Genomic DNA, 26,801 nt, shown 5'->3' on the forward strand with positions numbered 1-26,801 from the left:
AACCAATGGACAACAAACTAATTTCTTAATCTAACTTTTTTAACTGCTAACTAAATTGACAGAGTAAACATGGATCGCAAAGCCACAGTTGGTTCTAAACGAATACAGTACTTCTCATTCAGCAACCTGGTCATTAAGCAAAGTGGTTGCTAAGGGAAACTTCATGATTTTATGACCTTCATTTTTTTTTCCCTTTACAGATCTGTAAAGGTTATAAATATGAGGACCCGTTGCCAAGTTACTTTTTCATCCCCGTCATGAATGTGAGTGGCTGCTAAACATGGCAGTCACTAAGCAAGGACTATATGTAATTAAAGCCTGCTTCTTCTCCCAATCCATTTTAAAATCTAACTGGAATGGCAATAATAAAAGAATTTAACTATGATGAAACTATATCTTAGGACATGTTTTCTTCCCTCATGGCTATTCTTGGGCAATTATATATTCCACTGCCATACCATATAAGATTTGATACCAGAACACACTTCAGGAGAAAATTCTACCCGATAAAATGCTCCATTCTAATCTGCTTAGGATGCTTTCTCTTCCCTTAAAGTTTCTACTTACCCGAGCTGCCTGTTGGAAGGTGGAGCCTGGGTGATGACTGAGGTTGGAGAAGGGAGAGTTGGATGTAGGGGGTCATATCCCAAGTGCAGTGGCAGAGATCCAGGACGTACAATAGTTGGAGTAGGTGTAGAAATGATAATAGGTTTTGAAGCGCTCTCCTAAGAGAAATGCAGACAGTCAGTGCCAGGTTCCCACCACTGTCACCCTTTTGTAACGCTGTAAATTTTTGCTTTATTATCTTATTGATTACTAAATTACACTATATATCATATTACTAATTATTATTGATGGAAACATAGAAACAGGGCATAAAAATACAAAAACATCCCTCTTTCTTAAGGCAGAACAAATAACACTCTGCTAACTCCAAATAACTAACAGGGATGAGGTCTATAAGTATTACATGAATGTAGTTTCAAAAATCCCAATTTTACCTAAAGACAAAAGGTCCAAATCTTCTCAAACCAGGAATCTACAGCACTCAGTTTCATTATAATCAGGATAATTATTACAAGGATTGCTTGATTTAAGAAATGAGTCAAACAGATTTATTTATAGCATTTAGTAGTTTTGTACCAAAAAATAGTTTGGGATTTAATATCATGTTAACCCTATCAGATCCCTCACAAAGTACTACAATAGAATGGAAAGCATGGATTAATGTGATCTGCAGGCACATTGGTAGATGATAATAGGCAATTGAAACTCTGAGCGAAATATAGGAACTATTTGGAATGCAAATAGATGTTCATTAAAATTCGAATCCAATCCCAATGCTTTTTTTCTAGTAGCAAGAACTTCCAAGAGCAGTGATAAGCCACGTTTCCATAAATTTCATTTCATTCTTCTGAGCTCTTTCCTGCTTTATGATTTGGTTGAGATCCATCACTAGGAATGTGGAGTTGCCAGCAGACATGAAGCCAAGAAACGACTGCACAGAGAAAACACTGGGGTGGTGATAATTTAAATTGTTTCAGCAGTTTTCATGCATCTGTCCCTGGCATGGAACTGCCAGTTCTTACACTCAGCAAAGAATCAGAAAATGGGTAGCAAGTCCAGCAGTAAACTCGGGTTTATAGGATTAAATTGACTAATACTTCTGAATCTCTTGCCTCTATGTTACTATTATCAGAAATAATAAGACAGCTAGTTTTGCTTTTGTTCTTATACAGAGGGCATCTTTTTCAGAACGTGCAAAAGCCATTAAACACAGATTAAAATAATGCAGGTAGTCCTCGACTTACAGCAGTTCATTTAGTGATCATTCAAAGTTACAACGGCACTGAAAAAAGTGACTTATGACCGTTTTTAACACTTATGACCGCCGCAGCATCCCCACGGACACGTGATTTACATTCGGATCCTTAACAACTGGTTCATATTTATGACGGTTGCAGTGTCCCAGGGTCCTGTGATTTCCCCTTTTGTGACCTTCTGCCAAGCAAAAATCAATGGGAAAGCCAGATTCACTTAACAACGGTTTTTCTAATTTAGCAACTGTGGCAAGAAAAATCGTGAAATGGGGCATAACTCACTTTCTCGAACGTCTCACTTAGCAACATAAATGTTGTGGCCATAACTCGAGGACTACCTGTACTTCCTGAAAGCTCACCTTCTCCTTAGGCTGTGGTGACTGTGGACTCTCTACTGGGCTGTCTGGAGGAGAAGAATCCACTTCAACAGGCTCTTCCTCTTTGATTTTGACGTCTGGGGTAGAGGGAAGAGACATATCTAGAGGACCAGAACACTGCGGAAACACAAAATACTTGTTTTAATACAGTGCCCAAAGCTCCTGTGATGAGTTTTGCAGGTTTCTGCACGCCCACCATTCACGAACTTAGACTACCTATGCTTGTGACACTTTTTATGGCAATAGCAATAACACTTAAACTTATATACTGCTTCACAGTGCTTTTACAGCCCTTTCTAAGCGGTTTAGAGTCAGCCTGTTGCCCCCAACAATCTGGGTCCTCATTTTACCAATCTCAGAAGGATGGAAGGCTGAATCAACCTTGAGCCTGGTGGGATTCGATCTGCCAAATTGCAGTCAGCCGGCAGTCAGCAGAAGTAGCCTGCAGTACTGCACTCTAACCACTGCACCACCACAGCTCAATTATCCTGGTTTTCTGATGCTAACATCATCTTTTTGGTCCAGAAAAGCTAATAATATACTAAAGACTGCAGGATCTAATCTGAGTCAGTCACCGGGACCAAAGGTTTATTCTTCTGAGCTTTCAGGATCGTGCTGGAGCCCATCATTAGGGAACTTGTCTCCAGAGTATGTGCAGTGGGCTGTTCCACGCATTGTATTTACTAAAGACGACTGTCGAGGATGCTCTTACGATCCCTGGGCTGAAACAGTGCAATGCAGATTATACAAACAGCAATTTGCCCCCACCAAGGACACCTGCTACTCTTCTTCACACGAATGTCAGGTTAGATGTCTGTCTTAAATTGCTCAGACCCTAAAAGCTTATTAAACCAGAAAGGCGGTATTTTGGAGACTGTGTACATAGCATTATACAGGCAACCCTTTTTTTCTTGTAAAACTTTGCAAATATAAAAATAAAGCTGGAGGGCCTGCAGGTCACAATCCCACCCCACCCCCCGGGCTCGTTCACAGAAGTGCTGGAATCCGCGATATAAGTCACTTTTGAATTATTGCTTGATTTATCAAAAGCCAATGAGAGAGCCATGTAACTTATTACAAACCTATGACTAGGCCATTGTAATAAAACCCAACCATATGCCTGAGCCTGGCAGCTAGCCACCACACCTATTTTCATTTCAACAGCTCAGCGTGGCCTTTTCCAATTTTTTGTGAACAACAGCTTGCTGTGCTCGTAGATCTCCGGGTCGTAGTACAGCAGGAAGAAATGGCATTGTGCATAGCAAAGCAGAAAGAGAAATAGCGCATTAAATAGTCTTGGAGCAATCAAAAGTGGCCTAATACCTGCTCAAGGCCTTTGATGGAGTTCGCCAAGGTGATAAAAAAAGGTATAATGAGCCGCTGGGAGGCGAAAAGGCCAGTCAGCACAAACAAGCTACTTTTCAATGTATTCAAGGCAGAAAATTGCTTTTAGTGGTTACCAAAGAAAACCAACAGGGGCAAGCAGGGTAACAATTAATTAGATCATCTTTCTTTCCTTCTTTGCTTAGCAATCTGCTAATTGCCGCCTCATTGGTCTTCTGCTGGCTACTTCTTGTGCATAATCTTCAGTTAAATGTTTCTTTAGGGCTCTCTTTTGTGTTGTAATACACACCATCAGGTGCAAGAAATCAGGAACCAAATCAGTAGAAATTTATTCCACGCCATCTCTAAACAAGAAGCTGAACTACTAACGGTCAAGACAAATTGGCAGTAGATAAAAGTCAGCGGAATTCAAGGAGGGCTAGATTTAGATCTCTTGTGGGTGTGATGGGACTCCAGACTGATGACATGCTTGACCTCCCCCTCTGGCTCAGCCTGGTCATCGACTACACAAACTGTCATATTACATGCTGAATGTCAGACTTTGCCATCTCCTGGTTGTTTCTCCTTTAGCTTCTTATTTGTTTAACACAGGCCCAGTATGTTCCAGTTCAATTCTCTCTAACCAGGTACCCTCTAGAGCAGGGGTCACTAACCCCCGGTCTGTGGACCAGCACTGCTCCGTAGCATCCCAGCAATTAGGCTGCACATACAAGCGAAGCCCCATCCAGTCTGTGGAAAAATCTTTTTCCCTGAAACCGATCCCTGGTGCCCAAAAGGTTGGGGGCCACTGCTCGAGAGGTTTTGCGGCTATAATTAATTTTGGCTTGTTATTCTGGGATATACACTCCTAATATAACTAGAGAAACATTATAACTTTAAGTGTTTTCCCACCATTCAAGGGGAGCTTTTCCCTAAGGCTGCTAGATAATGCCTTTTAACTTTCTGAAAAACTGATTGATTCAAAGCATTTTGATGGTTTGCATGCAAAACACATGTTCTACCACTGAACTTTCCCATTTGCTTTACTAATCCTGTAACTGAAAAATGTCTGTAGAAATAAAAGAAAATGGCCACCACCGTGGATGATGACACTCAAGTGGGTGTCCAAAGTACTGCAGCTCAAAGTCAGTTATTAACATTAATCAGGCTAATACATCTGTAAGTAATTACAAGCTTCTTAATTTCTAGTCACTCCTGACAAACCATGAGTGTCATATTTTAAGAGTAGAGTATGAAGCCAATCTCATATGAGGGTTAGCAATAGGAGGATCACATTTAACCCTCTTGGAGGATGATGCCTCAGTTCTGCTCATCTACCAACTTAATGAGGTGATTTGAAACTAAAGTTAAAAGAACCGGAGCATGTCCAATTTTTTTAAAAGTATTAAATTGCTTCACTTTAATGAAGTGGAGCTCCAAAGCACCCAGAATTCCCAGTCAGCATTTTTAGGCCAAGGATATGCAGAAAACATAAACTGTGGAAGAACCACATTAGGGAATCATTCAGAAGACAAACCATTGCTGAAAACATCTACTAGGAAGCATCAAGTTCTCTGTGAGAAACAGCAGGTATCCGAGAAACAGCCGAACTGGCTACTATCTTTCAGAAGAAACTAGTTTATTGGGTTGCTGTAAGATAAAATAGAGGTGCCACCAGCCCTTTTCATATGGCATAAAGACTAAAAACAAGGTCTGGGCCTGCAGCAGGGTTTTAAAAAAGAGGCCTCCGCACTGAGGAGCGAATGAATATGGAGCTTCTCCATATGACTCGTCTTGACCCAGGAGATGAGTCACCCATCCATCTGGAAATACCCCAATCTTTTTTTTCAACTACAAAGATCATCAACATCTCTTAGCTGGAACTACCCAGAAGAAGCAACATTCTCCTCACCCCTAATCAATTTACACACATCCGCAAAAGTAAAACTATCACCAGCAACTGGACTCGATTTAGCAAAGCGTTTAAAGTATCCCATGAATGTGGCGGGCAAAATCCGCCAAGTTTTCTAACTAGGAAACCAGCTGGAATTAACAATCCAGGCAGCTCTATTCTTGGAGGAGTAATTCCTTCAGCCTGCATGAAACTAGCCGGGCTTGGAACCGCTGCAGGCTCTTGCTGAGGTTAGAAATACTAAGGCTGAGTCATATATTTAACTAGGAGGAAGGGGAGACAAACTCCACCAAATTAAGAGTCGCAGTGGTAGCTATTTTAAAAAGTCCAGCAATAGGGCTATGGGTGGTCTAAACACATGAAGTGTTTGGCTATAAAACAAAACTTCAAATTAAAAACTAAAATTAAGATTCAAGGCTGCCACACATTTTTTAAAAGACAAGGAACCCAGACAGACATAAAGGAATGGCTCAGTGGGAACAGCAAGGCAGCAATTTAGCAGGCAAGATAAGGATTTCATTAAGAGACCCGTGGCTGTTTATTTATATTAAAAAGTATAATATGAGACATAAAGAGATCAAGGGTTGCTTAGTTTCTTGTTCTGGCTGGTCTAATCCTATTTTAAATTCTTATTTAATAAATAATTCAATTTGAATGCTTCCTGTTTTAAGGTTTATTAGAGAAAGAGGGAGGGAAAATGCGAACTCAAACAAGCAGCATTTGGATACCTCCTTCCAAGAGCAGAATAAGATACAGATGATTTAATAAAGAAAAATATGAAAAATAAAATACAAATATATGTGTGTTCTAGCCAAGAATCCCTTTCCAACGCTTTGGAAAAAAACTCTCATTTTAAAATATGAATTCATGAAATCTATTTTTCAACATTTCTTTCATTACTGTACTAACGGGGTTCTGTGAAATCTGACATTAGCTATGGCTGGGATACAAAGCTTGAAGCAGCACGGAGGCATTACAATTTTTTCCTCTCTTTTAGATCTCATCATAAATCAAACAAATGCCTAAGATGGAGTGTTATAGCAGGTGGAAGCATCCAGTAGATCTTGGCTGATCTTCAGAAAGCAAAACAGATTAGGGCCTCATTTGTATTAATCTGGAGGCCACCAGAAAATCCCAGAGCTCTACAGTAGATTAGGAACTTGGAGCAATATCTCAGAAAATGACCATAGCATACTGTTGTTGTTTTTTTAAAAAAATCCACGTGACTAGTGACTTTAATAAATGACTACATAACTATAATAGATGGCATATCTATCTAGTAACTATGATAAACTCAAGTGATCTTTTCACATATAGCTGTTCACATATAGCTGTTTCACATATAGTTGGAAGCAAACTGGCAATGTAACTCATGGAGCAGAGGTGCAATGCGTTTCACTCTAGGGATGCCCATAACTATTTACCCCATAGACCAGAGGTCCCCAACCCCCAGGCTGCAGACAGGCCTGTCCAAAACTGGGCCATGGAAGTGGCAGACGAGTACGCACGCAGCTCCATTTGTGTGCCCGCCGCTTGCATGGAACCATTCCCTCTCCCCCACACTCCCCTGGTCCACAAAGCTGGAAAGGTTGGGGACCACTGCTACAGACAAATATGCAGCTTTGGATCATTTTCCTCAATAAATAAAGAAACAAGTATAATGTTTTCAACTTGTTTGTTTAATTGGGTTTTCTTTCTTTTCTTTCTATTTTTAGGACATGTGTGGAAAATAGATGTTTTAATTTAATTTAATGTTTAATGCAGAAATACCAAAAACTCAAAAGAATTCGCATACTTTTAAGCACTACTTTACATGCATGACACAGACTGCCAACTTTGCCTTGTTGGTTGCCCCTCACCCTCTCCATGGTTAAGTGTGGCTCCTTGACCAACAAAACCTAAATTCTCCCTGAGCTGGCAATATTTCTCGATACAGATGATGACCCTCATGTTGCTCAATGTTTTAGTTTAGTAAGGACAAAATACGTTGCCTCTTGCCTTTTTCTCATCGTCTTCTGAGGCTTTCTTGAATTCATGTTCAAATGAGCTTGCCAACTCATTGAAGAGACCAACTTCCTCACAATTCTTCAGAAAACGTGTTGGTGTTGGAGTTTGATCTGTTTGGCAAAGGAGAGGAAAAGGCAGTAAGAAATATGTGATTGAAGTCCATGATTCATCCCACAGAATGAGCAGCCAGGATATTAATTTATAGCACAGTTTTGTAACAATGCAGTTAATCATGCTAGAAAGTTTGGATTCCATTATTCAGATACTTGTGTCTGTGTCGGTTTGATCATCATCATCATCATCATCACCACCCTGCCCTGTGCAGAGCACATTGGATTTCAGCCATGTATTAATATAGAACAGAATTCTATGTATTTTACAATGATATGTGGTATTAAATCTGTAATGGAGATAGGAAAATGTATGTATAAATGAACTGCATTTTTGGAGGACTATAATGCAGTCGGAAGTAGGAGGGGCTGGTCAAGACCTGAAGGCAGGAATGAATTTAACAGCGGCTAGAATCGTATTTGCTAAAAATTGGAAAAATGAGAAAATACCAACGCAGGAGGAAGTTATTAAGAAAATAATGGAATGTGCTGAAATGAGTAAATTGACATTTAGAGAACAAGAAGATAAACAATTTTATAAGATATGGGATTCATTTTATCAATGGTTAGACAAAAAATATGGAAATGAAATATGTCAGATAATTTTATAATACAAGGATAACAGAATGATACAGAACATAATATAAAAATGTACTACTATTGGATGGACTTAGGATGATGTAATGAATTGCTATAATATAAATTAACTTAAAATTTTGAATATCTCATATAAAATGATGGAACAATAGTTTAGTCAAATAAATGATTAACAAAGATAATAATGTATACATATATATTAGATTTGTTTTCTTAAGTTTTTGCGGGTATTTATATGTATGGTATTCAGCTTTGTTCGGGTATTTTCCACGTCATTATAGTTGTGTTTTTAAAGTTGTAGCAACGTTTCGGCAGAATCTCATCTGCCATCATCAGGCTTCTGTAGACGAACACTATACAGAAGCCTGATGGCAGATGAGATTCTGCCAAAACGTTGCTACAACTTTAAAAGCACAACTATAATGACGTGGGAAAATACTTGAACAAAGCTGAATACTATATATATATATTAATTTATAATATGGGAATTTATACAAACTGTAAGTGAGGACTATGGGGAGGATGCACAAAAGATCTGTAACCAACCAACCGTATGTAACTGGAAGATGGTTTTATGTTTTGTGTATGTTTGTCTAAAAATTAAAAAAGTCTTTTTTAAAAAAAGGCAGGAATGAATGCGGGCATTTTAAAAGATAAGAGGAGGATAGCTTAGAAATAGCGAATACAGATTGGCTATATCATAATAGGATGGGGAGATCTTACAGTAGGAGCATATGAAAGCCCGTGACATTGTACTGCTCTGAAGGGTGCTGGGACATGAAGTTGTGCTTCAGAGGATCTCAGGAAGATGCATCAGTGTGCATGTAGAGATGCTTCTAAAAATATCAAGAATGAGGAAGGAATAAGGAATCTCTATCTTGCTAGTATCTTATCCAAATAGTGAGACATGAAAAGAACATCCCGTTTATGAAGAGCTTCAATCCCTTCTTCTAATAAGGAAAAGAGAGGGAGGGAGGGGGGGAAAGAGAGGGGGGAGAGAGGGAGAGAGAGAATGGGAATGAATATGCAGGTCTATCTGTGGGGAACTTTTGCTCTTATCCCTCTCAGAACCTCCTTCTCCACTTGCTCTTCCTTTCCAGCTATATCATATCAATGGCCTAAAAAAAAAAAAAAAAGAGAGAGAGACAGTCCCCTTTCCCAATTTACAAAAACCTTCCTTGTTTGGCTGCCTCCGGCTAGATTTTTGCTAGTTGCAGAAAAGCCACTGAAGGAGCAACATTTTAAAAGCTTTCTCATTTCTGCTTCTGCATGCCTGTTTTAGATTTACTTGCAGCATTTAAATTTACAATGGTACCTTGGTACTCGACTGCTTCAAAACTTGTCAAATTTGGTACTCGACACATTTTTGATGTGTACTCGGTGTTTGTTTAGTACTCTATGTACGGCATTAGGAAGAGGGGAATGACTGCTGAGAACAGACAGGAAGGAAGTCGGACATGCTGGAAAGGTCGCTGACATAAGAAAAGGGACAGACAGAAAAATATTCCCAGCTGAAACAAAGGGTCACGTGATAAGTCACATTGTTTGTTTGGGACTTGCCCTTTTTAAATACTTGCCGCACCAATTAGCGATGTGTACCGAGATACCACTGTACACGATGCAGTAAAATAAAATTTTAAACATGTTCAGTGTCAAAAGGGATATGTTTTATGATTTGAATACTGCATGTTTGAATGTGTTTTTTTTTTTTGCTCCTATTCATTATACAGAAGAAAAGAGAATTGTGTATAAAGCACTGAAGCCATTAATGTTTGGCCTCTGAATCCAACACAGCATTTTGAATTTTTACAATCACCCCCCACCACACACACACTTTTAAAATGAAACTGGACATGCTGCATCCATCCAGCCACAGAAGAATGGGTTATATTCTGATTTGGATTTTGGCCCACTGTACCCACTTCTTGTTGGGACTTTTTAATATGCTGGCTGATATGAGCAAGCCCAGGAGGATCTCAGGAGAATCTTTTATTTGTACTTTATGTTATTTGGTGGTGGAGGCAGAAACTTGGTTTGCTGTCATTGCTAGGGGGAGGCATGCATGAATTGATGTTTGCAAAGGCAAAGCAGGAACTTTGAGTGATTCATCTACTTAATCAAAAGCTGCAACAAGAAAATAGAATTCTTTATTGGCCAAGTGTGATTGGACACACACAAGGAATTTGTCTTCAGTGTATAAACTCTCAGTGTACATAAAAAATACATTCATCAGAATCGTAAGATACAACACTTAGTGATAGTCATAGGGTACTAAATAAGCAAAATCATACTAGGAAACTAAATAAAACAATATAAATCGTAAAGATACAAGCAACAAGGTTATAGTCATAAGTAAGAGGAGAGAGGTAATAGGAAGGATGAAAAAAATAATAGTAATACAGTCTTAGTAAATAGTTTGACGGTGTTGTGGGAATTAGTTGTTTGTGATGGCATTCGGGAAAAAACTGTCCTTGTGTCTAGTTGTTCTGGTGTGCAATGCGTTATCGCATTATAACATCGTTTTGAGAGTAGAAGTTGAACCAATTTATGTCCAGGATGTGAGGGGTCTGTAGATGTTTTCACAGTCCCCTTTTTGACTCACGCAGTATACAGGTCCTCAGTGAAAGGCAGATTGGTAGCAATTGTTTTTTTTTCTGCAGTTCTATGTTCTATATTTTTTGCAGTTCTATGTTCTATGTTTTTTCTGCAGTTCTATAGGAATCAATGACAGGCAATTCTGTGAAACAGTCACTGTGGGTATCACAATACACAACCTGGTAGACATCAGTGTTAAAGAACTATGTATATATCGGTTTTTTGTAATTGACTATTAGGTATTTACTGGGCGCAAGTGCTTAAGGACACTCTCCTCTGTCCAATCCCAATGCTCTTATCCTCTTCTACAGCATGTGCACTATTTGCCCAGCAATCCCTTCATATGTCAGGAAAAAATAAGCCCCTCAAAGCATGCTTTCTATTATAGTTATAATTTACTGAAAAACTGATCAGACTAAGTATGGTTAGCAATCAGACTAAGTATGGTTAGCAAACAAGACTTACAATCATTCATTTAATGACCATTTGAAGTTATGAAGGCACTGAAAAAGATGACTTATAATAGGTCCTTGCATTTATGACGACTGCAATGTTCCCTAGGTCACATGATCAGAAATTTTGGCCCTTGGCAATTGGCATGTATTCACTACATTTGCAGCGTCCTGGGGTCCCATGGTCGCCATTTGCGATCTTCCCGAGAAGTTTCTGACAAGCAAAGTTCATGGGGGGAGAAGCTGGGTTTGCTTAATGACCATGTGATTCGCTTAATGGCTGTGGCAAAAAGGCCGTAACATTGGGCATAACTCTCTTAATGACTGCAATGTTAGGGATGAAAGGTCCCAATAATGGTTATAAGTTGAGGACTACCTGTAGTTCTTCTTACATAATGCCTCAAAATAATTATAATAAAACAAAATTTAGAAAAAATGGGGGAAAAAAATCCTCCGTTTCAGATTGTACAGTATGTCTGCCTGACAGAGGAAATAATATTGGCTTATTAGTGTTGACTTGCTACAAGTATATTCATGGACCCAAACTAGTTAGAATGACTTTCCGTATTTCTATTTTAACCAAGAATGAAAGCATTTTTCCCTGTCAAAACTGCAGTAGCAGAAGAAATTGCAATTCTCCCTTTCTAGGGGATGCAGATGAAAGAACCAAAATATGCAAGGACAGCCTGTGTAAAGGAAATAACTGTTTAACTCTATCTCCCACTCTTCAGGTATGTTGAAATTGCAACTCCCTATGTTCTCAGCCAACATGGGAGAAAGAGATGTCTTGAAGGATTTTTCTTCTCCGTTTGAGACTTTATAACCAAGACAATTTCTTACAAGACCTGTAGCCTGTCAGTCTTGTTTTTAAAAGACCCCAAATACAATTGATAGAAGAGGAATGCTCTATGGCCTTCTCTGTGTTAAATGGCTGCTGCTAGGCTGGCAGGAATATTTTCCTCAAACCTGTGCATATTAGGAGGCAGTAGTCTGGGGCTTTGCAAATGCCTTCCCAGCAAAGTGCTAGGTGAGGTTTCAAATGTATTAAGTGATCACCTACCACTTAAGAAAAATGACACCTGGGAGTAGAAAAGGAAGCTGGGCTGTCAACTATTGTTTGTCACTCTGAAATTACACATGACGTGTTAAAGAACTGTCTGTAAATCTTTAACTCTTAAGGCATCTGATACTTCTGTAATACATAAAAAGGCAGGTCTACTTAGTAGCCTTTCTTTCTTTCTTTTTCTTTCTTTCTTTCTTTCTTTCTTTCTTTCTTTCTTTCTTTCTTTCTTTCTTTCTTTCTTTCTTTCTTTCTTTCTTTCCTTCCTTCCTTCCTTCCTTCCTTCCTTCCTTCCCTTCCTCACCTTGATTAACTGAAGTCTGCAAAACAGGTGGAATAATACCTAGTGCATTCAGCTCCTACTATCAATCTTACAATGGGCTGCATTAACCATTCCCCTTAAAATTGATCTGGAACATGGTGCATACCTGCTATGATGACGGAATCTGTTCTGGAAGGACCGAATTTCAATGTCATCTCATGCTTGAGTTTATGAACAGCCAGGTGGTCTTCATTGGTAAATCTCTGGAATGAGACAAGTACATGCATTTTTATCCTAGAATGTTACATTCTGCAGCAGGATTTGGGTTGGGAAGGAAAGGCCCTAAGACAGAGGCTATAATAAAATCTCTAAAGTGTGCGCTAAACAAAACAGAGCATGACAGATTGTGAGAGAAGTGCTGTGCAAACACAATCTCTCTAAATTGAAAGGGGGGGAAGGAGAACCATAACATGCCGTGTTCTCAGCCAACAGAAGGAAATGGGTTTAATAATCAAAAATGTTTAAAAGGGGGGGAAAGGCAACAATGTATAGTTACTGCAACTCAACTAGGATAAGTGTATTTCTTTCTCTGCAGTACCCTGCAAAATGTGTCGATTTTGTTATTGACTAATGGAGAGAGAAATTATTTACTACTGGCAATGGAGAGGGTGGGAAGGATCAGCTAATGGTTTGAATTGTGCCAGACAGAGCTGGCATCTACGAGGTGATTTGATCCTGCCGTTTATGAAACATGACAGAAATAAGCTGGCCCAAGATCTTTATTCTAATGGATGCAAACACAGAGAAATGCAACAACTCAATCATTGCTCCCAGTGAATAATGGCCTGCATATCTCGTGTGCCAGAATATGCTATGCTGCACCTGCAGCATGATTACAAAAAGGAATTAAGCATAGCTGGTCTCTGGGACCTTGGTAGCAAACACGGACACCCTCAAGGCTACAAGGATGTATCATATAGTCCCGCTAGGGGCTTCTAAGCAATGTAAAGGTGTTGATTAATCATCTGTATTTTAGCTAGCCACTGAAATTCTGTATAAACAGTTCTTCCTGCAGAACTGAAAGGAAAAGAAGCAAACAACAGCTATCTTTGTCAGAGAAAGATACCATATATTGTATTCCATTTCCTACTACAGTAAATGCACAAAAACTAGCAGTTTTCTTATTTCAAAAGAAAAAAAAATGCTTTGTTACTTTCACTTAGTTGATAACACTTAAAATGCCATTTTGGTATTAAACAAGCCAAGGCTGCATACAAGGGAAAGATAGAAGACTGATTATCTAATAATAACCTGAGACAAGCTTGGCAGGGGATTCAGCAGTTAACTAATTTTAAAGCACAAAAGGCTAGTATGGGTGGAGAACATGAGTTGGTAGAGGAATTAAACACCTTTTATGCCCGGTTTGAGATGAACCAACTGGAAGTGGAGTTACCATCACCACTACCATTGTGGACCGAGCATTGTGCTCCTCTTGTTGTGAAGGAGCATGATGTTAGGTGTATAATGAAAGCGGTAAACTCTAGAAAAGCTGCAGGACCTGATAACATTCCTGATTGTGTAGTAAAAGAATGTGCGGATCAGTTAGCTGGGGTGTGGACTGAGATTTTCAATCGTTCTTTGCTACAGTCTATTGTTCCAACTTGTCTGAAGGCTTCTATTATTGTTCCAGTACCTAAGAAGTCACCTGCAAATGCTTTAAATGACTTCAGGCCGGTGGCATTGACTTCTGTGATAATGAAGTGCTTCGAGCAGTTAGTTCGGAAATATATTATTTCTTGCCTTCCTGTTACCTTTGACAATTATCAGTTTGCCTATAGAACAAACAGATCTACTGAGGATGCTGTCAATATTGTTCTTCATACTGCCCTATCTCACTTGGAGGAAAAAGGAACGTATGTCAGAATATTATTTGTTGATTTTAGTTCTGCTTTCAACACAATATTACCCCACAGATTGATGTCTAAGCTTAAAGATCTGAAGCTACCAGACTCCATATGTTGGTGGATTCTAAACTTTTTATCACATCGTTCACAAAGGGTTAGGATGAATGGACATATCTCTTCTGCGAAGATCCTCAATACTGGCACTCCTCAGGGCTGTGTATTGAGTCCACTTTTATTCACTATTTATACGTCTGACTGCACCTCCATTCATCTGAGTAATAAGATCATTAAGTTTGCAGATGATACAACGTTGGTGGGACTCATTTCTGATAATGATGAGTCTGCGTACAGGGATGAAGTTCATCAGCTGTCCCTCTGGTGCAAAGTAAACAATCTTATTTTTAATATAAATAAGACGAAGGAATTCATAGTGGATTACAGGAAGAGCAGTTCGGACATTCAGCCGTTGTACATCGATGGTGTTTTGGTAGAACAGGTGGCAGAATGTAAGTTTTTAGGTATCACCCTGAAACAGGATCTAACATGGGGGGCAAATACTTTAGCCCTAGAAAAAAAGGCTCATCAACGACTGTATTTTTTAAGACTTTTAAGATCACAACAACTGCCAGAAAGTCTGTTGCTTGCCTTTTATCGAAGCTCTATAGAGAGCATTTTATCTTATTGCCTCTGTGTGTGGTTTAGTTGTACAGAGGCGGAGAAAAGGGCACTCCAAAGAGTGATAAAAAGGGCACAAAAGATCAGCAGATGTTCTCTTCCCTCATTGGAGGATTTGTACAACATGGGATGTAGAAGGAAGACACAAAAGATCTTGAGAGACCCTTCACATCCAGGCCACCCGATGTTTGAGATCCTACCATGAGGAAGACGATACAGAGTGCTGAAAGCCAAGACAAGTAGATTTCAACATAGCTTTTATCCAAGTGCTGTGATCAGGTTAAATGCAGAGTTATGAATCTGGTGATCTTAACACATATATCCTGGTTGTACAGTTTTTAAATTGTTATTTGTTTTAATTTGTTTTATATTGTTATTTGTATACATCTTTTGGTGTTGTTTAGTTGTATGTTGCGAAAGAGCACCTTATTTCGTTGTTCTCAGGTTCCTGAGCACAATGACAATAAATTTATCTTATCTTATCTTATCTTCACCATAGCTCTACAGAGCAGTTGTTCCATAACTATCAAGTGCCAGGACAAATCAGTACTGTATAGGTACTCGACTTACAACCACAACTGAACCCAAAATTTCTATTGTTAAGTGAGACATTAAGTGAGTTTTGCCCCATTTTATGACCTTTTTCCCCTCAGTTGTTAAGTGAATCACTGCAATCATTAAGTTAGTAACACAGTTGTTAAGTGAATCTGGCTTCCCCATTGACTTTGCTTGTCAGAAGGTCACAAAACCGACCACATGACTTTGGGACACTGCAACCGTCATAAATATAAGCCAGTTATCAAGCACCTGAATTTTGATCACATGATCATGGGCAGAGGTGGTATTCAGCAGGTTCTGACCAGTTCTGGAAAAGCGGTAGGGGAAATTTTGAATAGTTCAGAGAACCGGCAAATACCATCTCTGACTGGAGATTTTGCAGCATCCTTCCCTGCCACGCCCACCAAGCCACCCCCAAAGAACCAGTAGTAAAAACATTTGAATCCCATCACTGACCATGGGGATACTGCAAAGGTGGTCACTGTGGAAAACGGTCATAAGCCACTGTTTTCAGTGCTGTTGTAACTTTAAACAGTTCACTAAATGAACAGTTGTAAGTCGGGAACTACCTGTACTTCATCCTGAGGGTACTCAGAACAAGTAATCCCACACCGAACTGAAACTATATTCCAATGTCCCATTTATTATACATTCTTCCTGTTCTAGTTTCTGAAAAGGAAAAAAAAATGCTTCGGAGTTAACTGAGTGACTGCAACCATGCCTTTGTGTGTGTGTGTATGTGTGTGTGTGTGTGTGTGTGTGTGTGTGTGTGTGTGTGTGTAAACAATGCTCCAGAAGCAGTTTGCAGCGGCTGCTATTTTCTAGAATGCTTTTTTAAAAAAAGCATAGATATGCTCAAAGCGAAGTAAAAGGGTACTAGCAATGCAAGTATTAAAAGCAGGTTTTCCCCTTGTGAGCAAAAAATCAGGATCCATGCTTTTACTCCAAATCCTGCCTGGGGTGTCAAACTGGCAGCCCGCAGGCAGGATGCATCATGTGCAGGCCATGCCCATCCCAGCTCTGCGAATGGGAAAAACATGATGCCATGTGACGGTAATGTGACACCATCAATTTGACACCTGTGCTCTAGGTGGATACCACTACCTGAGAAGCCATACTCATTTACTTCAAGAATGAAGCAGATTATAGGTAGTCCTCAATTTATGACCATTCATTCAGTGACTGTTTGAAGTTATAACGACTGGTCCCTGTAGTTATTAAAGTGCTCTCACAATCATACGATCAAAATTCAACTGCAGGGGTGCTTGGATTCCTCCCCCCCACACCTGTCTCCCCCTCATCTCTGCCCTTTTGGATCCCTTTGTAGACCCTCACATATCCCTACAGTCCTCTTCCCTCTCCTGCTGCTGGCCTGGGATCCAGATGCTCTGTGGAGATGCAACCCTGGGGTGTGCAGGGTGAATGAGCCAGGGTGGCATCACCTGAGGCCTGGCTGGGGAGGGGGCAGCGAGATGGTGAGGCACAGTACTAAGGCAATAGCAATAGACTTATATACCACAGTGCTTTTACAGCCCTCTCTAAGTGGTTTACAGAGTCAGCATACTGCCCCCAGCGATCTCTGTTCTCATTTTACTGACCTCAGAAGGATGGAAGGTTGAGTCAACCGGTCAGGATTGAACTGCTGGCAGTTGGCAGAATTAGCCTGCAATACTGCATTCTAATCACTGTGCCACCATGGCTCTCTGGGTAAAGTTGGAGGCTATGTGGGACCCAATGTTTGGGGTGGCAGGAGACTGGAGGAAGCGGAGGGACATGGGCTTCCCAGAGTTGCAGTATGCATTCTGCAACTCAGGATGGAAGTGCTCCTAGAAAATCAACCTGTCTATCAATTCACTTTTGTGTATATTTATTTTGTGATTTGAACCTCATTTATTCTTAGACAAACCACATCAATGGACTCCCTTCATATTAGTCACTCGCATTTGCACAATATTCAATCCACCCATTCATTTTGATTCTCTTTTCCTGTTTGCTCATGCAAACTTAATTCAGTCATTTCCACCTCTATTCAATTTCCCTTTATGTTAGTCCTCACATATCCAACTTTCACTTCTATGTAGCAAATTGGGCAGAAACATACTTCTACATTCATTTTTCTTTCCTTTGGCCAATATTTGTTTTAAACTAAGTACTACTCAATACTTTTCTACCAATATTTGCATAACTTAATTTTTTTCTATCAAACCTCCCCTTTTTAGTAAAATTTCTATTGACTTTGTACATTATTGTACATTGCTACAGCTATTCATTTTATTATTTATTTTCCAATCCAAAGTTATTCTGATACCCAAGTAATGTTTGCAGCAGAAACAAACTATTCGTTATTCTTTGTTTCCATTACGATGCCTTGAACTAAGTTTAAAAACATGAAATTGTATTTTGCTTCCTCATATTATCAGGCTGAGAAGACTCAGCTTTTTGGTCTTATGTATCAAGAATGCCAAAACAGTTGTAAAGGATAGTTGTAAGGCAGAGGGACAGCAGGTGGTAAATTGGTGGATAAATGCAAGTTGTGTACTTCACAACTGAATGGGCATCTAAAGAATTTCATCACAACTCAGCCATCAAACCATTAAATTGTACCACTGCTCCAAATAGAAACAGTTAGAGGAACGTCCAGCAGAAAAATGTAAGGCTCCATACTATGTAATTACCCATATGAATATTTTGCTAACTGGAGTAAGATATGCATTATGATTACTGCATTATTTATTGCACTGTTGAATTCATATGGTTGGTGAAGCTCTTTTATTGATACTGGGAATTTGCCTTGGGAGCTGACCTTGGTCCTGCCTTACATTAACTACCTGGGATAGAAATATCTATTCTTATATTTATGCCACACATCCTTATATCAGCATTGCAAAAAGAAAACACACACCTTTGTTCTACAATGCAGAAGTTTACAAGCTTTGATAGGGTTTTAGTAGCTTTACAATGTGCTTCATGCAAACTGAAACAGATTCAGCGGTTTTCTAATTAATGCCAAAACCTGGAGGCAAAATGTAACATTTCAGCTCTAAATCATTTGTCTACATACAGAAGGCGAAGTGATGGAACATAAAATGAAAAGGATAGGAATTGGAAATACAGAATCAGTATTTTTAATCTCTCTCAAATTTGCCACTTCCAAATTTTGGACAGGCTTGTCAGGCATGGACTGAGGGAATAATATCTCTGCCAAATTTTGTAATAATATTAGAAATCTGCAATGGCTAGCATTTTCACTTCTATGCAACATAAAAGCACAGTTTGCATTGGGTTTGATAACCCTAAACATGTGCTCTCCGCTTCTATCCCCATATAAAGAGCTCAGTTTGAGAAAACCATAGGACGTCAAAGCTATTTCACTTCTTAAGTCTCTTTTATGAAGTTAAAGGGATTCCTTCAATATGTGTAGATGTGAATTTGTTCCAAGTGACAGAATATATTCAAAGCCACTAATTACTATTAATGTATTCAATACAAATATACTCTAAAAGAGAAAGTCTGAAATACAGTTGTAGCTTTTGCGTGTGAAAAGCAGTACTTCTCAGAGTAATCTTTGTTAAAAATTATTCTCCTTTCTCTGAGAATAGTGCTTTCTTTTCAAACTATATTAGCATTACCTATATTGAGTAGTATCTCCATCTATGCCACAGAAGAAAGAAGAAGGCAGAATTGGCCATAGTGTATTGTCAGTTCAGGCTGAGACAGACAATTGCTTTGCTTATGGTTGCATAGTAAACCTATGGTTTCTGACCTGCAAAACCTTATGAGATATTTGGGTCAATTAAATAGTGTGTGGTTTACCCTGTTTATGTGCTATGGGGAAGTCTATGACTATAAACATCAAATACATAAGAAAGACCATAAATGTTTTTAACCCAGGAAAGCTGAATGTCACATATATATGTAGTTACAGTAATAGATTCCCTCTATGAACTAACCTTGTAACCTCAGTCAAGTTATTTTATTACATTTTCTTTAATAACTTCTTTATCCTTTTTTCTTATCACCCTACCTGAGAAATTTTATCAATTTCAATGCTCTCAATTTATTGTCTGTATCCCTTCAGCCATTATCAATCAATGATACCTACAATAATGTATATTGTTTTCTGGACTAGAAGATATTATCAATTTAGAGCTATGATGTCCTTCCCTGTAATTCAGAACATTCCATTTCTTCAATGCTTCCAGAAAGTGCTGTGAAACATTTGGCAAGGAGATGCATACATTTTCTTCTTTCTTTTCTTTTTTTTCTCTTCCTCCCTCCCTCTTTCCTTTCCTTTCCTTTCCTTTCCTTTCCTTTCCTTTCCTTTCTTTGCTATTGCTTGTCTTAACACACTCTTTTACCCTCATATAGATATATAAGAGACAGGTTGTAATTTTTCAGCCCCAACACTCTCCAATCACCATTGTGTTCCCATGTCCTTTTTTAATGCCTTCAAGTCAATGCTAACTCCTGGAGACAGCCCAGATTAGTCCCTGCAGTTTCCCTGACAAAATTTCAGAAATGATTAGTCCTTGCTTCTTTCCTAGGGCCAAGAGAGACTGGCCCAAGGTCACCCAGCTGGCTTTGTGCCGAAGGCAAGAGTAGAACTCAGAGCCTCCCAGTTTCTAACCATTATACCAACAAGTCCTTAGAGGCCAAATAATAAATGTAGCTCCTGGACACAAACAGATCAGTCATTAGTTCAAACAAAGACAAAACAAGAGGTCGAGTTTGGGGTCCATTTCAGTTTTCTCAGAGGAAAACTAAACTATTATTTCTTGCTCCTGCATAAATGACAATATAAGAATTAGTGTTGGATATCTTTGTCTGCATTAAATTCCACCCAGAGAGCAGCTCTCATACTGTCAGAGAAAATTCCAGTGATAATTACTTCTCAGAGCTGTTAACTTGTATTCAGGTGTACTCTTTTTCATTTCCCCCATATAACAATCAAAACAGCAATCTAAAAGTGTAGAATTTACTACAATATAGTGTTAAGTTTATGTATGCAAGGCACTTTGAGAAAATAAAAAAGGTTAATATATGGCGTATGGGAAAGGATTCAGCCGCTGTTTCCATACTGGTGATGATTACTGCCTGCTTTTAACACGAGAGAGCTAATTTGAGCTTTTATTGTGACTGATTTTCATTGATGCTGATATTTATTTAGTCTTTTTTATGCAGGATTTGGGCTTTACTGTTAATTGTTTTGTATCTATTGCTCTATTTGATTGTGTATACTCAAAGAATCTGACAGATGATTACCATGCAGACATAATGGTGTTTTACTTAGAAGGAACTGAAATAATGTATTAGAAAAAAAATCCAATACATACCAACTGTACCCCAAATTCTTGTAAGTCAGACTTAACATGCCTGATTTAACTTATTTTTGTTTGTTTGTGCCTTTGAGTCATTTTTGACTCAACTGCCTGGACTAGTCCCTGCAGTTTTCTTCACAAGAGTTTTTGGAAATGATTTCTTCCTAGGGCTGAGAAAGTGACTGGCCCAAAGTCACCCAAGCTGCAGCTGTCCCTCTCTCGCCAGCGCCATCTCCAATAACAGCGGCAGCAGCGGTGGGAACCGTGGAAGTTACGGAGGCAGCTCCCCCACCCGAGAAGCGGCTGAAATGCTTCCACGGTTCCCGCCGCTGCTGCAGCTGTTATTGGAGATGGCGTGGCGAGAGAGGGACAGCTGCAGCTCGGCCTGGGCGCTTGGAATGCAGGAACGGGCTGCGCACTGGGACTTTTGCAAACTTGCAGAGCCCGAGGCTGGAGCACCAAGGGTAGCAGCAGCAGAGACACTCGCTCGGCTCTTCTCACACCCACCCAGCCACTCGGGATTAAACCAAAACGCAGCACGCGGTGCTCCCAGGTGCCACAAAATGTTTTTTCCTGTTGTTACAGGGAACGGGGGAAAAGCGGGAGCGACTCAGATGCTGTTGTTGGAGACGGCCCTGGCGAGAGAGGCGCCAGCACCGTTGGGAACCGTGGAAGCTACGGAGGCCTGAGAAATGGCTGAAACGCTGCCAGACATCCACGCCGCTGCCGCCCACCTGCTGACCTGGGTAAGGGAGGGGTAAGGGAGCCCTCCGTGCTCCACCATGGTTGGCTGTTAGGAGCGGCTGATGGTGAGGCCTAGCTACCCGTGGGGCATTCCTAATGGCAAGTTCCCCCCCGCCTTCCCCCCCAATTTTGCATGTTTTAAACTAGGCCTAAATTTGGGGGGAGGGGCTTAATTTCATTTTATGCCTAGAAAACATGCTGGGTCTTCCTATGGGGGGGGCATATTGTTGGAGAAACACGGTAGTCTCTCAGTTTCTAGTCTCATGCCTTAACCATTACACCAGCCTGGCTCTATTAGACAAAGACGCTACTATCTGAGCTACAGAAATACATCATGAGGTTATTCAGTAGAAGCTGAATACATGTTTATCACCTACTGACAGCTTTACATCACTCTCACCATCAATTAGATTTTTATATTGCACTTCCTCCTGAATATTATTACAAACCAAACTAACATTAGCGGTGAGACTGAGGAAATTTAGGCTGTTATTCTGAAGTCCCAAGAATGTTTCTTCGCCATTTCTGCATTTTGCTTATAGAAAATTTATGTATAAAGATGGAAGGGCTCCACTTTTCTCTAGACGTCTTTGCGCATAAAGAAACACCAAGACAAGCTTACTTCTAAGCATTATATATAAACGAAGACCTGGGAGACTCACACTCTCTTGACATATTTCTCTAAGAAACAGTTGCAGAAGCCTTCCTTTCGACATTATTATCAACATAATAACATCATACTGAAAACTTGGTGGGTCTTAAGGGGCAGAGGAAACCATGAATTAGGAGTTTTCCTTTTGTTGATGTGCTGCCATATAACAGCATGAAGATGAGTTACATGAGTTCAGTGTCTCAACTACAGTGACCAGCAATCACTCCTATTTCAGAACCCCATCTCTCTTCAAAAGGCAGGCCATGCTGATTGCAAAAACCAAATCTGTTCTGCTTGCCTGTAAAAGACAGAAACAAGCAGCTGATTTTTCAAGACAAGAAAGTTCTTTATTAAATGTGCAAATGTCCAAGAAATGTGAAGATGCAGTATGTAACCCAGACAAGCATCCTTCTTAGAGGAAATGATTCATGTTGACTAACAGCCTGAATAAGCCTACTACATCTAGCACTTCTGGGCTCACAAGCATCCTATACTGCATTCACTAACAAACAGTCATTCTTTCATCTTATTAACTAACAAACTTCATCCCTACTTAATGGATGAGAAACTGAGGTACTACAGACAGCAGGTTCCTTTTTTAAACATGCATCAATACATCTGTTATCTCTCTCACATCTTTAAATTCAAAATCACATTTTGACCTCCTGCCACTCTTACCTGATCAAAATACTAAAGTATGAATTTAGTGAGTACTGTAAAGTATGTTCAGTGTGTATCCGACACATGGAGGCAATTACTACAAATATGACTTATTCATTCACCTAGTCTACTTACTGTAGATATGAAACATGATGGATTTGTTTGCGTAAACATGGAACAATGATAAAAATGACAGTCTAGGTTTGAAATGAAATAATGTAATATGTGAAACAAGAAGTCATTCAAGATTCACAGATGGAACAATCATAAAGCAACTGTGACTTAATGTAAAATCAAACATTTATCTTCGACTCTTTAATTAATGTTATTTACTCAGGTACTAACCATACTGAATAATGTATATTATTTTCACTGAGATTGAAAAAAAGATACTGGTGGATTTGTAATAAAAATATCATTTTGTATATCATTTATTACACTTTGCTTGCCAATTTTTTTTTGCATTTTGTTCTTAGAAGTCTTTCCCAGTTGCCTAAATCTTAGATAGATCAGAATAGCATTTTTTTGAATTACTGTTTGCATTTGTTTCAAATTTTATTCTCATCCCATTCTTTAATGTTATACTAGTATTATATCTTAACTGGAGAGACTTGTATTAACGTATTCTTCTCCCACTTAAAGCCTTTCAGATGCATTGGATCCATTTTGTTATTCCAAATCAAGCAAATTATGAAACGTCTATTTAGATAGTATCAAGTTTAATGGGAGAAATTGCACTAAATAATCTTGGCATCTTACTTCATACTAAGTAGTAATCTTCCCACGCATGATCCTGAAATTTAAGGATACATATTATTTGCCATTTACTAGCCACTTCCAAATAGGTTTATTTGGAAACTTATTTGGCTGTCTATCTTATACCAAACAATCTTAGCTGGCTCACAATAATATTAAACAGGCAATATACTCACAATATAAATAAAACAGATGAAATCCCACAAACATCTAAAAATAGTGTTAAAATATTTTATTTCAAGGTTTTAATATTAGTAAAGAACATAGCTTTCCCTCTGTTTCAGATATTTAGGTGTATACCTAATTAAATACTAACTATATATACGAAGGTGATATCAGAAGAAGGGATCCCCAAACTGCTTAGGAATAAATATCTGTAGAAGTTTCCAACTAATAATACCACAGTCATTTGATAAAAACTGGAAAACCTGAATGTGAAAGAAAATTCTTATGGCTGCAATCTTGAATAGCAGCATTCTATATTATAATGTTTTGTTGCTGTTGTTTCTTATATGAGATCATAGGAACTAAATGTTGCTGTTTGCCATGATTTATTAATAACTGTCAAGCCTTCAGATAAAATTTTCAGACAACAAGCAAAATCAAACATTAATAACACTAAGATCTCTCATATGATTTTTGCAGTTGGTTGATATATTGGTTTGGTTATTATGTTTTGCCAATGAATTAGATTTTTTAAAAACCCTGGGTCTAGTGAAATTTCTTTGAAGTTCATTTGTGTTGGTACATTTTCCAAAAACAATAAAAAATGGAAGGATACCCATTTTTAACAAATATATTCACATTAGACAGTATTATTATTTAAATAATTTTTAAATCTCTTGATCTAACATGTAAGGGATCTATAATTACTCAAGTACAACTTAAATACAGTAAGATCTGTGGACCAGATTATGATATTACAATGGCCTATAAATGTAATATAGCTAATTATTAAGGTATCTTCCTGTTGGTCTTTCATTGAAAAACCTTTTCAATTTCATTTCAATTCATTTATTTACAGTCCAAGACTAATCATAAAAATATACCAAATAAAGTTACAAGGCAGGACTGCAACAGCAGCATAAAGAAGGTACCAAAAGGCAGTAATAGCAACTGACAGAAATTTTGCAATCTGCCATCAATACTATGGCTTATAGAAAGTCGCAAACCTTTTTGTATTCAACTACATAGAGTAGTTTCAATAACTGATTATGTTTATTCATTAGTGGACATATATTTAGTCCATATAGGTTAGATACTTATTGATGAAAATATCATGACACTGGCATATACAGTAGTACTTAAAAGTTAGTGAACCCTTTGGAATGTTCAATATTCCTACATAAATGTGACCTAAAATGTTATCTGTTCTCCACACAAGCCATAAAACTAGATAAAGAGAATCCAAATAAACAAATGATTCAAAAACATTATATCTGTTCATTTATTCATTGAGGAAAATGATCCAAAGCTTTACAAATAAATCACAAATAAAATGGTAGCAGGGACAACTATTTTAAATTTCACTATGTAAAACCTCTCTGTCATAACTAATTATATAATTCATAGGATCTTCACCTGGTGGCAGCACTTAACTGAACCTGGCAGATTTTGAAAAAACTAAACAGAATCAGATTTGGTTTGTATTAGGATAGGAGACTACTAGGAAATTCCAAGGTTGTAAGCTTCTAATGAGAAGCTGGAAAAAACTACCCTGAAATAAGGCAACCAAAAAATACTTCTGTACTGTTACCAAATGAACAACATGGATATGTCTGTCTAGTGACCAAGAGCCAAGCTTCATTAAGGATACCATTATCATTTACACTGCAGTTACCTATACATAGTTTTAATATTTTCCGATTAAAATGTTAAAAAAGGAAGGGAATAAACATGATTCTATTAAAATCCCTTTCATATCAACAACCATCAAATAATCCACCAAGTGTTTAAAATAGCAAGAGAAAAATTAGATTCAAAATCTGATCATGGAGCTTCCCGATTCATCTTGCCAAATTTTATACCCAAGGTTTTGTAACGTAGATTCCATATGCAATGACTTCTGCTAGCGTCACTTGAGATGTTTGATTTTTCTCAACCACGGAGGCATCGGCTTCTCTCTTTACTGTCTTTATCTCATGAATAGAATAAATATTATATTTATCTCATGAATGGGCCAAATATTAATCACTTGTTTGTGAATACACACATACACACACCCACACACACCCACACCCACACCTCCACTGAGGACCCAACAGGAAATTCATAGATTGGTGGACCTAATGTATCAATGACTCCTCTCTACGAATAGAGGTAGCCCACAATTTATGACTGTAATTGAGCCCGGCAGTTATGGTCATAAGTTGTTGTGGCAGTTCTAAAGTGGGTCATCACATGAACAACCTGATTTTATCACCTTTTTTGTGATGGTCATTAAGCAAAGGCAGCAGTCATAAAGCAAACCCATTGGACTGGAAGTAAATGTGGGTTTCTGGCAAAAACGTAAATTGTAGTCAAGTGAAATGGGAACTGGGTTGTAAGTAGCATTGGGGGCCCGACTTTGAATGGTCACTAAACGACTGGTCATAAGTTGAGGACTACCTGTATTAGTTTGAGAAGCACTTGAAGAAATTCAGGGAGATTTTTGACATTGCTTTCCTCTACTTCATGCCTTTCTTAAGCATTCTGGCTTCCCAAAAGCACCTGAGATTTTAAAAGGCCTTTGCTGCTTGTAAAGCCTTTTAATATTCTTTCACCTCTTCTGAAACTTTATTACTTGGATTATTTTTATTATTCAATTCTAATTCTCTGGTCCCTTGAATTAACCCCATCTTGCTTATGTTTTTCAGTTTATTGATGAAGGAAGAGAATTGTATGGTAACACTTTATATAAGATGTATTTGTATCCCAAACTGTAAATAAGGATATATGAGCAGCATTAATATGAAAGTAACCTGTTAAAATAGCATTTATTATACTAATATAATTCTTATTTTAATGAAACTTTTTATTC

The 26,801-nt window shown here is 38.5% G+C and overlaps 1 protein-coding gene across 2 annotated transcripts in view; it reads right to left on the minus strand.

Annotated features, from left to right (window-relative positions):
* The window catches only part of ATF7 (activating transcription factor 7), a 123,193-nt gene that overhangs the window by 21,079 nt on the left and 75,313 nt on the right, over positions 1 to 26,801 (minus strand). For both annotated transcript variants that reach the window (XM_026677280.2, XM_087956406.1), the window contains exons 3-6: positions 12,682 to 12,778; positions 7,431 to 7,549; positions 2,180 to 2,314; positions 568 to 725 (exon numbers count right to left, since the gene is read on the minus strand). In XM_026677280.2, coding sequence (XP_026533065.2) covers positions 568 to 725; positions 2,180 to 2,314; positions 7,431 to 7,549; positions 12,682 to 12,778 — 509 coding nt within the window. The remainder of the gene's footprint in view (positions 1 to 567; positions 726 to 2,179; positions 2,315 to 7,430; positions 7,550 to 12,681; positions 12,779 to 26,801) is intronic.

The sequence above is a fragment of the Notechis scutatus genome, chromosome 2 (genome assembly GCF_049901735.1).
Source record: "Notechis scutatus isolate UNSWTSFEM ecotype Mainland chromosome 2, rNotScu1.2, whole genome shotgun sequence".
Lineage (NCBI taxonomy): Eukaryota > Metazoa > Chordata > Lepidosauria > Squamata > Elapidae > Notechis > Notechis scutatus.